At 46.2% G+C, this 15,048-nt stretch overlaps 1 protein-coding gene across 5 annotated transcripts in view; it reads left to right on the top strand.

The window, feature by feature from the left end:
* The window catches only part of LOC120990516, a 57,032-nt gene that overhangs the window by 1,494 nt on the left and 40,490 nt on the right, over positions 1–15,048 (top strand). For 4 of the 5 annotated variants that reach the window (XM_040419378.1, XM_040419382.1, XM_040419381.1 and 1 more), the window contains exons 2-4: positions 691–1,011; positions 6,145–6,204; positions 14,558–14,617. In XM_040419378.1, coding sequence (XP_040275312.1) covers positions 691–1,011; positions 6,145–6,204; positions 14,558–14,617 — 441 coding nt within the window. The remainder of the gene's footprint in view (positions 1–690; positions 1,012–6,144; positions 6,205–14,557; positions 14,618–15,048) is intronic. The other variant, XM_040419379.1, reaches the window with a different exon arrangement.

Raw genomic sequence — 15,048 nt, forward strand, 5'->3', positions numbered from 1 at the left:
CCACCAGTGATCTGTGCTGCTCCCTGACTAGGTCATTCCTCATGGTCGCCAAACATTGGATAACCCCTTACTACACGGCAGACATGGGTACTGTACTGCAGTGTGCGGCACACTTAGGGCTCAGGCACATGACCATTGCCTGTTTTATGGTCCGCAAATTGCCGATCTGCAAAACACGGATACTGGCCATGCGTGGAACGTCCGACCCATAATAGAACAGAACAGTCCTATCCATGTCCATAATGCGGACAATAATAGGACATGTTCTATATTCTTTGCAGGGCCACGGAATGGACATACGGATGCGGACAGGAGACAGTATGCTGTGCCCATCTTTTGAGGCCCCATTGAAGTAAATGAGTCTGCATCCAAGCCACAAAAATTGGGGATCAGATGCAGACAATGTTTGTGTACATGAGGCCTTACAGTGAGGGGATTGGAGCGGACACGGAGCTGTTTCCTCGCCATCAGAAAGAGTTGCCGCCTGTGATATATACTCTATATGTATATTTAGTTGTCCACTGAGGGGGCAGCATAGTAATCTGAGCACCTAAGAGGTTTGATGTAGGTCTTCTGCCGGGTCCTACATACAACATGTGGTGGGGATTGTATTAGCTTCATACTTCGATGATGTTGGTTGGACTTTCCCGCCTCGTTAATCTATGATTCACATTTTATTTGTTTCCCCAGGTGATGTCGGTGAGATGAAGACGTCCACCTTGTCTGTATCATCCGGCTCATCTGTTACGTTACCAACTAGCTGCACGTTTGATCCTTCTAACATGTATGAGCTTCGAATTAACAATAAACAAATAGGATCCTATTATAAGCGTACATTGACTCCTCGTCTCCAATTCTCCATGCGGCTTCAGTTCGATGAGGAAAAATGCAGCTTTATACTGAAAAACCTCACGGAGGGGGACAGCAATGTCTACACCTTCATCACAATGCCTCAGGAAAATGAAAGGATCGGAAACCATGAGGAGCAGCATTTCAATGTCACCGTGACAGGTAAGTCAGTAGAGACACCGTGAGGTTAAGTGCAGGCGCTGCTCCATCCAGACAGGAGGATGCACTGTGTTGGTTGGTAATTATCCTTTTTGTAGACACCTATACTAGTGATAAGTAGATGTAGGTGAAGCTTCAGCATTTTGACTCACGCCAAATACAAATAAACTAGAGGTGGGACGACAAATCCACAAATCCCTCGAATTTTGCGGGATTCGTGAACTTGGCTTTTGTTACTGGCACATGATGGGGGGCTCTTGTTACTGGTACATGATGGGGGGGTGCTCTTATTACTGGCACATGATGGGGGTGCTTTTAGTACTGGCACATGATGGGGGTGCTTTTATTACTGGCACATGATGGGGGCTCTTGTTACTGGCATATTATTGGGGGCACTATAGGGGCATCTACTGAAAGAAGGGGTATTTTATATGGAGGGCTCTGTACAGTAGCATTTTATACTGGGACACATTATGATGGGTACTATGGGGAAGGGGAGAGAGGAGTACTATGGGGTCATCTATGGGGGGCACTAAGAAGGGGTATTTTATACTTGCAAATTATGGGGGACACTGAGGGCATCTCCTGGGGCACTATATATGGGGCATTTTATACTGGTACATTATGGGGGGCACTAGGAGGAAGGGGGGAGAGAAGCACTATGGGGGCATTTACTGGGGGCACTATATAGGGGTATTTTATACTGGCACATTATTGGGGCACTATGGGGACATTAGCTCAACTGGGGGCATTACAAGGGGGTAATTTTTGCACTGTCACATTATAAGGAGTATAATTTCTACTGGGGGGGAGGGGGCATTATGGTGGGCTTTATTACTCCTCCATGGTATGACGCCCTAGTAGCGCACCAACCTCTCCCTGCTCTGCGACCCCACTGCCCCTTCTCCAAATCATTATTATGAAATCTTTCTCATTAGGATAAAACACATCAGCTCCGCCGAGCCCCCGGCCAAAGTGGTGAAGTGGTGTCCGAGATCCCCAAGGGCCAAGCCAAGTAATTGCAAGCTTTCATATGATATATGTTTGTTATACACATATAGTATACACTGTGCCACACAATATACAGTATATCTCTACACTGTGCCACACAATATACAGTATACCGCTACACTGTGCCACACAATATACAGTATTCCTCTACACTGTGCCACACAATATACAGTATACCTCTACACTGTGCCACACAATATACAGTATACCTCTACACTGTGCCCCACAATATACAGTATTCCTCTACACTGTGCCACACAATATACAGTATACCGCTACACTGTGCCACACAATATACAGTATTCCTCTACACTGTGCCACACAATATACAGTATACCTCTACACTGTGCCACACAATATACAGTATACCTCTACACTGTGCCACACAATATACAGTATACCGCTACACTGTGCCACACAATATACAGTATACCTCTACACTGTGCCACACAATATACAGTATACCTCTACACCGTGCCACACAATATACAGTATACCGCTACACTGTGCCCCACAATATACAGTATACCTCTACACTGTGCCCCACAATATACAGTATACCTCTACACTGTGCCACACAACATACAGTATACCTCTACACTGTGCCACACAATATACAGTATACCTCTACACTGTGCCGCACAATATACAGTATACCTCTACACTGTGCCACACAATATACAGTATACCGCTACACTGTGCCACACAATATACAGTATACCTCTACACTGTGCCACACAATATACAGTATACCACTACACTGTGCCCCACAATATACAGTATACCTCTACACTGTGCCCCACAATATACAGTATACCTCTACACTGTGCCACACAATATACAGTATACCGCTACACTGTGGAGTCTGTTCTATAAGCACCATTGTTTTGTGGCGGCGGACAGAAAATAATCTGGAAGTGCCCCTCCCGAGACCAAGCTCTGGATCCGCCACTGTATTTCCCTAGTAAAACCCTAAGCAATCACTGCATAACAGCAGCCTGAGGAGCGCACTCACCTCGGGTCCCGGGTGGCCGCCTCTGCCGTGCCCGGGCAGCGGGTGACACTGTCTGGACTTGTTTGCACAGCTCTCCTGCCAAGTTTTTTTTCTCCGCCCACAAAAGAGGGAGGAGGAGGTTGAGACAAACTGACGCAGTTTGAACCTCTTCAGCCGCCGTCCTTGAGGTTGTTGGTTCTCTGGCGGCTTCCGTAGTCTTATCTGCTGGCTGCTGCTCTGCAGAGATGTGTTTGTGAGCGCAGTAAGTTGTGTGCGCTGCTCTGTGTTCTCCTATGTTTTTCATTGCACTCACTGAACTGCTTTATATCTCATAGCAAGTCCGTAGTTCAGCCTCTTGAAACTACAGCACCGAGCATGCTGTCAGGAGAGGGTTGGAGTAGTAGTAGTGACTTTGTGGTTGGAGTAAGTTGTGTTGCGCAATTCTTATGTACAGGATTCGAGATTCGAAAGTTTCAATATATTCGAGAACCAATTCGGATTCTAAAAAAATTGGATTCGTCCCACCTCTAAAATAAACATTTCACTAATTTCACCTGTAGGTTGACGTGGGGTCGGCTCGTCTCTCCACACAATTTGCTTTATTGCACCTGCATCCCTTTGGTCTTTTAGAGACAGCATCACGCCAGGCATAAACATCGGATAGCTGTCGACTGAAATCTCATTTGGCCAATAGCCTTTCCTCGCAACTCTGCTTTCATTCAATAGGTTTTTAATATTTTAACATCAATTACAAGATATTAAAGGACAATAAAGTACAATAGAGTACAGTGTCTACTGTTAATAATTGTAAAACATGAGATGAGACTCTTTATAACATGGATCATAAAAAATAAATTTAAAAATATATATAAACAGAAAACAGGGTTAAATTCCACCTTGTCTATAAAAGTTAGGTTTATGTTCAATTGCTCTTATGTGTCTAATAGGGTGGCGTATGTTGTAGCCCACCATAGTGCCCAGATTTTTTGGTATTACACATTTATTCTTCACTCACCTGTATGTGTTCATAATAAAGGGTGGAGCGTAAGCTGCTGCCAGACCACCCTATTCTCTCCAGATACCTCTGTCCCCTCCAGACCACCCTGCTCCCTCCAGTATCCTCTGTCACCTACCTCTATCCTTTCCAGTCTTTTCTACTTCTCTCCTCTTTAGACCCCTACTTCTCCTCCAGACACCTCTGTCCTCTCCAGAGTCCTCTGTCCTCCTCCAACACGTCTGTTCTCTCCAGACACCTATGTCCTCTTCCACATTTCTCCATCCTCCTCCATGCACCTCTTTCTTCCTCTAGGCTCCTCTGTCCTCCTTGTGACCCCTTCTGTCCTCCTTGTGACCCCTTCTGTCCTCCTTGTGACCCCTTCTGTCCTCCTCCAGACTCCCCTGTCCTCCTCCAGATTCCCCTGTCCTCCTCCTCACTTCTTCATCCTGCTCCAGGCATCTCTGTCTTCCTCCAGGCTCCTCTGCTCTTTCCAGAGTCCTCTGGTGGCAGCTTATCTCCCCTGATAGCAAAATGATCCTGCATGTAGCGATCCAACAGCCAAATCCTTCTCTCCCCCAACATCTGTCATCATGGGAGAAACGGGAGACCCTCATACACATTAGATGGCAAGCAAGTCTTGTTAAAACTGTAAGATATGGCCATCAATAATCATATGTGTGCGTGCAATGACCCACCAGGGACTGATTTGAGGAGGATGGGAGTGGCGTTGGCTATGATGGTGGTAGTAGAACTCATAGCTCATGGCATCAGTCCTCCTTCTGGTGCTCCCATGAACCATGCAGTGACTAGAGGGTGCACCTTCCTTTCTTCCCTCAGGACACACCCTGATTCTGGGGCTCCTGCCTGAGAGTAGTTTGGATGCCCTCGGTGTGAGGTATTTGGCAGGAGAGCACATGCAGAGATGGTGACAGGTTGAGAAAGTAACTAGGCTTGTTGATTGAACTAAATAAAGTCTTTCTTACATGCAGCAATAAAAAGCAGAGTTCCAAAGTAAGAATCACAGTGTCGCTCTCTCCCAATAGCAGCGTACAGGCAGCATCAATGATGGTGGTTGTATTACCCCCAGGACCCCGCTAATCAGCTGTTAGGAGAGGCCAGGCGCACCGTGAATGCAGTGGACTTTCTTAGGCCATGTACGTCATTGTACATAGGTCAAAGGGCCTAGATGCAGCTCAGCCCTATTGAAGTGAATGGGGCTTAGCTGCAATACCAAGCAAAGCCACTATTTAATGTATGGCTCTGAGCTTGGTAAGCTTCTGGGAGCCAGCTGTGCCTACCAGAGCTCCGGTGAGTGTGTCGGCTCCCTGGGACAGCTGATCGGCAAGCGGTGCCAGGACTCGGACCCCTACCCATGTGACTATGATGACATATCCTGAGGATCGGTCATCATTATCATTTCCTGGATAACCCCTTTAAGTAAGGATGGCCAGTCCATCTGAAAGTGTGATAGCTATCGGAGGCAACAATCCTTTCTACAGCAGCAAAGTCTCAATGCCATAAATGAGCAAATTCTTTGCTGTCTGAATCTTGCACAGCCTGGGTGGTTCTGGACCTTCTATGGCTTATGTCCTTCTCTGGAAGTAGAGTGTCTTCCTAGGGTAGCTGAAGTCTTTAGAGACTGAGGTTCGCTGGATTTGGACCTAGTGGTGAAGGAGCTCTCACACAAACATCTTCTTCCTTGCTCTGCTAAGACTAGACTCCTCCAGATAGCCTGGGTGTGAACCTGGTCCCTCACCCTGGTAACCCAAAGAGTTTACCGATTTGTTAACCATATGGCTGCCTGTACATTGCTATTAAGTATATAGGAAACACAATAAATCAGAATATTTTACTCAACAACATTGCATTAATTCTTTTGGCATTAGTTAAAGAAAATCTGTGGTACGCCCAGTTGCAGAGTTGAAGCTGATGACCTCAGTATGACAGGCATTGCACAGGCAATGTTTGGTACTGAACATGCACAAGATTTTAAAGAAAGGACAGTCGAGTTATGGCCTGAATGTGATGTAGTGGTGGGGTTTATAGTTTTTTACCCTGGCAAGTTCTCCACTATAATTTTATTGAACCGAGGACCTTCTAGTAAGATGATCTTTGTATTTTTCTATGATTTCAGGACATACAACTCCAGCCTCCCCTATGAACCGGTCAACATATCACAAAGATGATGACAATGGTAGGTTTTATTCTAATATAAGAATGGTGATGTTTAATTATCTCATTTATGACATAATCATATATGATAGACGTCAGATGGTAGAGTTACTGAAATGGTGTTACCTAGAGTGTTCACATAAAGTAACACTGCAGACCGCTCTGTCCTCCTCCAGATTCCTCCATTCTCCTCTGTCCACCACCAGACTCCAATGTCTTCCTCCTGTCTGCTTTGTGTACTTCAGTCTCTTCTGTCCTCGGTCTCATCATCCTTCTCCAGACTCCTCTGTCCCTTCCTGTCACAGTAGGTAGGTAAGAGGGGAAATAACCAAACACGGGAAAACAAACAGAATAAATGACTAGGCCCAAAAGCTAGGGAGAAAAGGGTCATCTCCTAGCAATCCTTAAAGGGAGTCTGTCACCTCCATATGGCATATACAGTGCTTACATGGCTCTGTAGCACACCTGTACAGGAATGTAACGGTACCTTTGCTCTTTTCTTTAGACTTGCACCAAATGAGCACTTGCAAGTGCCCAGGAGAGGAGTTCAGTGTGTAGGTGCCCAGGCTGCTCTGCCTTCTTTTCACTTTACTCCTCTCCAGTCTCTGCCTTTGCCCGCCCTCCAAGTCTCTTGCCTCATCGATAGGTCCGGATTTGGAGGGCGGGCAAAGGCAGAGGCTGGGGAGGAGTAAAGTGAAAAGAAGGCAGAGCAGCCTGGGCACCTACACACTGAATGCCGCCCCCTGGGCACTTGCGAGTGCTCATTTGCATATTAATTAAACTTTGTTTTTCCTGCTGGTGCAAGTCTAAAGAAAAGAACAAAGGTACTGTTACAATCCTGTATAGGTGTGCTACAGAGCCATGTAAGCACTGTATATGGCATATGGAGGTGACAGACTCCCTTTAAAAGCTTTCCCTAAACTGCTGTGCCCATGTGCATACCCTTAGGGTGGATATGCACATGCCCTCTTACCTAAACCTGAACACCCTGGGCAAACCCTAAGCAGCAGGGAAAAGGGAAGAGGCAACCTGCTTCTTCAAACCAGGAAGAAGCAAACGTCTCCCTAGAGGCCTAGATAAAACACACAAAGGGAAATGAAGGAGAGGACTTATCTGAGCACAGCTGGAGCAGACAATCCACCACACATCAAGAGCTCCCAGGGAAGAACTATAACCCGCACAGGCCACTGGGAGAAGGAGGAATAAATAGCCTCACTAATAATCAACCCAGTACACCTGAGGGAAGGTGGATCCAGCTCAAACCCAAACCAAAACAAAGAGAAGAATCAGACATGTGCAGCCAGCCTGGCAGATCTCCGCACATTCACAGGGAAAGGCATGACATTTCCAGACTCCTGTCTTCCTCCTGTCTCCTCTGTCCTCTCCATACACTCATCCTTCTCCAGACTCCTGTCACAGCCAGACAGCTGAGAAGCGCTCACAGGAGCTTCTCAGATCTTCCTCCTTGAATTTCTTTGTTTTGGTTTAGTTTCTCATCTCGTTAGTCTATCTCAGCTGTCATGCAGTCGGACTGATCGCTACCCTTTAAGTTCCTCCCCATAATGCAGTAGTGTGCGGCTGATACAACTTCCTGGAGTGTGTGTGCATGCTGTTCCCAGTTCCCAGTTCCAAGTTCCCAGTTCCCAGTTCCCAGTTCCCAGTTCCCGGTTCCCGGTTCCCAGTTCCCAGTTCCCTGTTTCCGGTTCCCTGTTCCCAGTCGTCAGTCGTCATTCGTCTGCAAGATAAGTGCTGTTTATGTATTTATGATTTTGTCTTTTCTGGATCCAGGTGACCCTGACTCCCTCCGTGTCAGTGTAGGGAGCCGGTGGTCGTGTCCCTTCACTATTGTAGGGTCTTCAGGTAATAGATAGCCGAGGAACGTGGATATGCGGACATCCACCTTTGGGGTGTTCGCATAGGCTGAGCAGTGAGGGAGAGCGGCAGGTCTATTGCAGGGGTCTCCCTTTGTTCCTTAGTTGTGGATCCAGAGAGACATTGTTTATATGGTATTGTCTTGTTTCCTGTACACCATCCGTGACATTATCAGCCGCCAAAACCGTCTCAAGCATGGATCCGGTTTCACTTTTGGCTGAACGCTTTCAGGGTCTTTCTTTGGAGGTAGCTGATTTCCGTAAGACTTTTTCTCAGTTTCAAGTGACCGGTTCAGCTTGCTTTCATGGAGTTTGTGCTGAGCCTAAGATCTCGCTCCCGGATACGTTCTCCGGGTTTAGTGAGAATTTTGTGCATTTTAGAGAGGCTTGCAAACTCCATTTTCGCCTTCTTCCCCATTCTTCTGGTGATGAAGAACGGAGGGTGGGGATCATTATATCGCTGCTCAGGGGTAACGCTCAGTCCTGGGCCTTTTCGCTGCCGGAGGGGGCACGGTCCCTTCGTTCAGTGGATGAATTCTTTTTAGCCCTGGGTCAGATATATGATGATCCGGATCGTATTGCTCTGGCTGAGTCTAGACTACGTCTGTTATGCCAGGGTAAACAATCCGCAGAGATATACTGTTCAGAATTTCGGAGATGGGCAGCAGATACGGGTTGGAATGATGCTGCACTCCGAAGTCAATTTTGCTATGTTCTTTCAGAGGGATTGAAAGATGCATTTGCCTTTCATGAAAGACCTACCTCCTTGGATTCTGCTATGTCTCAGGCTGTTCGTATTGACAGGCATCTTAGAGAGAGAGGAGAGATCTCTCCTTCCTGTCATACTCAGTCCCGGGACAGTGCAGCGGTCTCATTCTGTGCACAGGGGTCTCAGTCGCTGTCAGCCCCTTCTGAGCAGGAGTCCATGCAGCTGTGGTTGATTGCCTCTGACAATAGAAGATTCAGCCCGCAGGGGAGGGTTTGTTTTTGTTGTGGAGGTATAAATCATCTGGCAAATGTTTGTCCCTCTAGGAGATTCAGGCAGTTTTCTGGGAGTAATAAAGAGACAAAAAGGAAAAAATCTTTTAAAAATGTTCCGTCTGTTACTATTGGCAGGGTTGAGGCGGAAATTGAAGGTTTTCCGTTTGCTTGTAGTTCCCGTTTTGTCCTGCCTGCTAGGGTGGCGCTAGAGAGCAAGAGCATTTTTTGTGAGATTTTTGTGGATAGTGGAGCAGCTGTCAACCTCATTGATAATCAATTTGCAATAACTCATGGTTTCCAGGTATGCACTTTGGGAAAGGATATTCCTGTTTTTGCTATTGATTCAGCTCCACTTTCTCAGAAATCATTAAAGGGCATAGTTCGCAATATCCGTTTAATTGTGAGTGATGCTCATGTTGAGGATGTGTCATGTTTCGTCCTTAGCGGTTTGCCTACTCCTCTAGTGTTGGGGCTACCCTGGCTCACTAAACATAACCCCACCATTGATTGGCAAGCGAGGCAAATAAATGGTTGGAGTAACTTTTGCAGAGAGAATTGCCTCATAACATCTGTTTCTGAGGTTTCTACTAAGACTGTACCACCTTTCCTCTCTGAATTTTTGGATGTCTTCTCTGAGAGTGGAGTTCAGGGTTTGCCTCCGCACAGGGAGTATGATTGCCCTATTAATCTCATCCCAGGCGCCAAGCTGCCTAAATCTCGTTTATACAATCTCTCCCAACCTGAGAGGGTCGCTATGCGGGCTTATATCTCTGAGAGTCTGAGAAAAGGACACATACGACCCTCGAAGTCACCTGTTGCCGCTGTTTTTTTCTTTGTTAAGAAAAAAGATGGTTCTTTAAGACCTTGTCTGGATTTCAGGGAGCTGAACAGTATCACTATTCGTGATCCTTATCCGCTTCCTCTGATCCCGGACCTGTTTAACCAGGTTGTTGGGGCTAAAGTTTTTTCCAAATTAGACCTAAGAGGGGCATACAACCTGGTTAGGGTCAGAGAAGGAGACGAATGGAAGACGGCTTTCAATACCCCTGAGGGCCATTTTGAGAATTTGGTTATGCCTTTTGGTTTGATGAATGCCCCAGCCGTTTTTCAGCATTTCGTCAACAGCATTTTTTATCATTTAATGGGAAAATTTGTATTAGTGTATTTGGATGACATTTTGATTTTTTCTCCTGATTTCAAGACTCATAAGGAACACTTACGTCAGGTCTTGCTCATCCTGCGGGAGAATAAATTATACGCGAAACTGGAAAAATGTGTGTTTGCGGTTCCAGAAATCCAATTTCTGGGGTTTCTTGTCTCCGCTTCTGGTTTTCGCATGGACCCCGAGAAGGTCCGCGCTGTGCTTGAGTGGGAGCTTCCTGAGAATCAGAAGGCGCTGATGCGTTTTTTGGGCTTTGCCAATTATTACAGGAAATTTATTTTGAATTATTCCTCTGTTGTTAAACCACTCACTGATATGACCAGAAAGGGAATAGATTTTTCTTCCTGGTCGGTAGAGGCGCGTAAGGCCTTTTCTAATATCAAGGAGAGTTTTGCTTCCGCTCCCATCCTAGTACAACCTGATATTTCGTTACCCTTCATAGTTGAGGTTGATGCTTCTGAGGTAGGGGTGGGTGCGGTCTTGTCTCAGGGTTCCTCTCCTGCCAAATGGCAACCGTGTGCCTTTTTCTCAAAGAAACTCTCCTCCGCAGAGAGAAATTATGATGTGGGAGATAGGGAATTGTTGGCCATCAAGTTGGCTTTTGAGGAATGGCGCCATTGGCTAGAGGGAGCCAGACACCCTATTACCGTGTTTACTGACCATAAAAATCTGGCCTACTTGGAGTCAGCCAAGCGTCTGAACCCGAGACAGGCCAGATGGTCTTTGTTCTTTTCAAGGTTTAATTTTGTTGTTACGTTCCGCCCTGGGGTTAAGAATGTGAAGGCAGATGCCCTGTCACGTTGTTTTCCGGGAGGTGGGAATTTTGAAGACCCGGGTCCCATTTTGGCTGAAGGTGTGGTGGTCTCTGCTCTTTTTCCTGAATTGGAGGCAGAGGTGCAGGCAGCCCAGTCAGAAGCTCCTGATCTTTGTCCTCCTGGGAGGTTGTTTGTGCCTCTCGCTTTGAGACACAAGATTTTTAAAGAACACCACGACACGGTCCTTGCTGGGCACCCGGGGGCAAGAGCCACACTGGATCTCATCGCTCGGAGATTCTGGTGGCCTGAGCTTCGTAAGTCGGTTGAGGGTTTTGTGGCAGCTTGCGAGACTTGCGCTCGTGCCAAGGTCCCTCATTCACGGCCATCAGGTCCTCTCCTTCCTTTGCCCATTCCTTCCCGTCCTTGGACACATCTGTCCATGGACTTCATAACGGACTTGCCTCGTTCCTCGAGGAAGTCTGTGATTCTGGTGGTGGTGGACCGTTTTAGCAAAATGGTGCATTTTATCCCTTTTCCTGGTTTGCCCAATGCTAAGACGCTGGCGCAGGCATTTATTGACCACATTGTCAAATTGCATGGGATTCCTTCAGACATAGTCTCTGATAGGGGCACGCAGTTTGTTTCCAGATTCTGGAAGGCTTTCTGTTCTCGCTTGGGGGTTCGGTTGTCATTCTCTTCTGCTTTCCATCCGCAGTCGAATGGCCAGACAGAGCGCGTCAATCAGAATCTGGAGACATATCTGCGCTGTTTTGTGGCGGAGAATCAGGAGGATTGGTGTTCTTTTTTGTCCCTTGCTGAGTTTGCTTTAAATAACCGTCGTCAGGAGTCCTCTGATAAGTCACCATTTTTTGGTGCATATGGGTTCCATCCGCAGTTTGGGACTTTCTCGGGAGAGGGCTCTTCTGGTTTGCCTGATGAGGACAGATTCTCCTCGTCTTTGTCATCTATTTGGCAAAAGATTCAGGATAATCTAAAGAGCATGAGTGAGAGATATAAGCGTGTGGCGGATAAGAGACGTGTGCCTGGTCTGGACCTGAATGTTGGTGGTGTGGTTGTCTACCAAGAATATCAAATTGAAGGTTCCCTCCTGGAAGTTGGGTCCTAGGTTTATTGGGCCTTACAAGATCCTGTCTGTCATCAATCCTGTTGCCTACCGTCTTGATCTTCCTCAGACTTGGAAGATCCATAATGTTTTTCATAAGTCCTTATTGAAACCTTATGTTCAACCTATTGTACCCTCGCCTTTGCCTCCTCCTCCGATTATGGTTGATGGAAATCTTGAATTTCAGGTCTCTAGGATTGTGGATTCTCGTCTTGTCCGCGGTTCCCTCCAGTACCTCGTTCATTGGGAGGGTTATGGTCCTGAGGAGAGGATGTGGGTCCCAGTGACGGACATTAAGGCCTCTCGTCTCATCAGGGCTTTCCATAGGTCCCATCCTGAGAAGGTGGGCCCTGAGTGTCCGGAGTCCACACCTAGAGGGAGGGGTACTGTCACAGCCAGACAGCTGAGAAGCGCTCACAGGAGCTTCTCAGATCCTCCTCCTTGAATTTCTTTGTTTTGGTTTAGTTTCTCATCTCGTTAGTCTATCTCAGCTGTCATGCAGTCGGACTGATCGCTACCCTTTAAGTTCCTCCCCATAATGCAGTAGTGTGCGGCTGATACAACTTCCTGGAGTGTGTGTGCATGCTGTTCCCAGTTCCCAGTTCCCTGTTCCCAGTCGTCAGTCGTCATTCGTCTGCAAGATAAGTGCTGTTTATGTATTTATGATTTTGTCTTTTCTGGATCCAGGTGACCCTGACTCCCTCCGTGTCAGTGTAGGGAGCCGGTGGTCGTGTCCCTTCACTATTGTAGGGTCTTCAGGTAATAGATAGCCGAGGAACGTGGATATGCGGACATCCACCTTTGGGGTGTTCGCATAGGCTGAGCAGTGAGGGAGAGCGGCAGGTCTATTGCAGGGGTCTCCCTTTGTTCCTTAGTTGTGGATCCAGAGAGACATTGTTTATATGGTATTGTCTTGTTTCCTGTACACCATCCGTGACAACTCCTGTCTTCCTTCAGGGTCCTCTGTCTTCCTCCAGGGTCCTCTGTCTTCCTCCAGGGTTCTCTGGTGCTGGCTTTTCTACTTTGAATGCAAAAGGATCAGGCATGTAGAGATCCAACAGTCAAATCCTTCTCTCCCCCAACATCTGTCATCATGGGAGTGTCAGGAGGCCCTCATATACACTGGATGGTCAGCCGGCCCTGGTAAAATTGGAAGATTTGGCCATCATTAATCTAATGTGTGTTATTGGACTCGGGAGCTTCTAGTAACATGAAGTCCCCAGTGAACCATTCAACAAAACATCACAAGGACAATATCTCCAGTATGAATTATTTAATCTATTGCATCAGTGCACATGCCCAAAATTAAAGGTACAAGTAGAAAAAGAAAGCAACCCAGAAAATAGGGTGTCCATAATGTATGGCCCAACCCCGAGGTAAATAAAGAAAAAAAAATCTGAAAATAACAAAACTAGGTAGAATCATCTACACTCATACGTTGTAGCAAACTCTCAGCTGTGTGAACAAGACCAATTTAAGATGGGTTTTAGTCTCTGTGTGCAAAGAAGAATGACTCCATTCACAGACCACAATCAGAGATTGAAAACCTAGGGCCAGATTTATCATTACTCTGACAGCTCGCTCCACTCTCACATATGGCTAAAGTCGGTTTTAGCCAAGTCAGATGTATGATCGGCCCTTTATGACTGTAATAAATGTGGTTTGACGGTAGCAGTTTATCCGTCAGTGAGCAGCTTTACAAAAGTCGCACGTCTCTACGAAAAAGTCGCACGTTCTATTAAAAAGTTTAATAAGATAAGCATGGTCCTCACTGGAGTGAAATTGGGCATTTTTTTGCGACTTTTTAAATAGTCCCAATAGTAAACCTGTCTAGAGATTCATTTGCATAAGAAAACACGCCCACTTTCAGAAAACTGGCAAGCATAGTGCAGAGCAGAAAAAAGTCGCAAATTTTTGCGCAGTTTTAGCGATTGCGCAAAAATTTGCAACTTTCTCACTCCATTATTCTGACTTGAGCTAATAATAAATCTGGCCCCTAATGTTTTGGCCGTTGAAGAACTTGTCCATTGAGGGTGGTTTGGGACCAAATTTACAATGACTTAAACAGGGTAGAAAAACATAATTTTAGGACATGGCAAATTTCCTGCGAAGCCGTACACCTTATCAATGAAACCACACACCCTTTCGAGCGCAATGAAAAAAGTTATAGAAACAGCTTCTTTGTGCGAAAATAATGCCCCTCTGGGCACCTTACTAGATTATTTTCATAGAGAACAAACGTTTTGTCCAGAAGATAAAAAACAGTCCATGAAAGAAAGGCACATCTGGAAATGAGGTACTAAGGTGATAGCTTTACTTTAATAGCGATGATCCAGGTGACAGATTTCCTTTAACCCTTTGCAGTAGTCCTCTGGGATACTCCATGTGTGAATAGTTTTTTACCCTGGCAAGTACTCCACTATAATTTTATTGAACCGAGGAGCTTCTAGTAAGATGATCTTTGCTTTTTTCTATGATTTCAGGACATACAACTCCAGCCTCCCCTATGAACCAGTCAACATATCACAAAGATGATGACTATGGTGAGTTTTATTCTGATATGAGAATGATGATATTTATTTCTCATTTATTACATAATCATATATAATAGACGTCAGCTGGTAGAGTTACTGAAAAGGTGTTACCTAGGGTGTTCACATAAAGTAACACTGCAGGCCGCTCTGTCCTCCTTCAGATTCCTCCATTCTCCTCTGTCCTTCACCAGATTCTAATGTCTTCCCCCTGTCTGCTCTGTGTTCTTCAGTATCTTCTGTCCTCGGTCTCCTCATCCTTCTCCAGACTCCTCTGTCCTCTCCAGACTCTTGTCTTCCTCCTGTCTCCTCTGTCCTCTCCATACACTCATCCTTCTCCAGACTCCTCTGTCTTCCTCCTGTCTCCTTTGTCCTTCTCCAGGGTCCTCTGTCTTTCTCCAGAGCCCTCTGTCTTCCTCCAGGGCCCTCTGTCTTTCTCCAGG

This window comes from Bufo bufo, chromosome 2 (assembly GCF_905171765.1).
Source record: "Bufo bufo chromosome 2, aBufBuf1.1, whole genome shotgun sequence".
Lineage (NCBI taxonomy): Eukaryota > Metazoa > Chordata > Amphibia > Anura > Bufonidae > Bufo > Bufo bufo.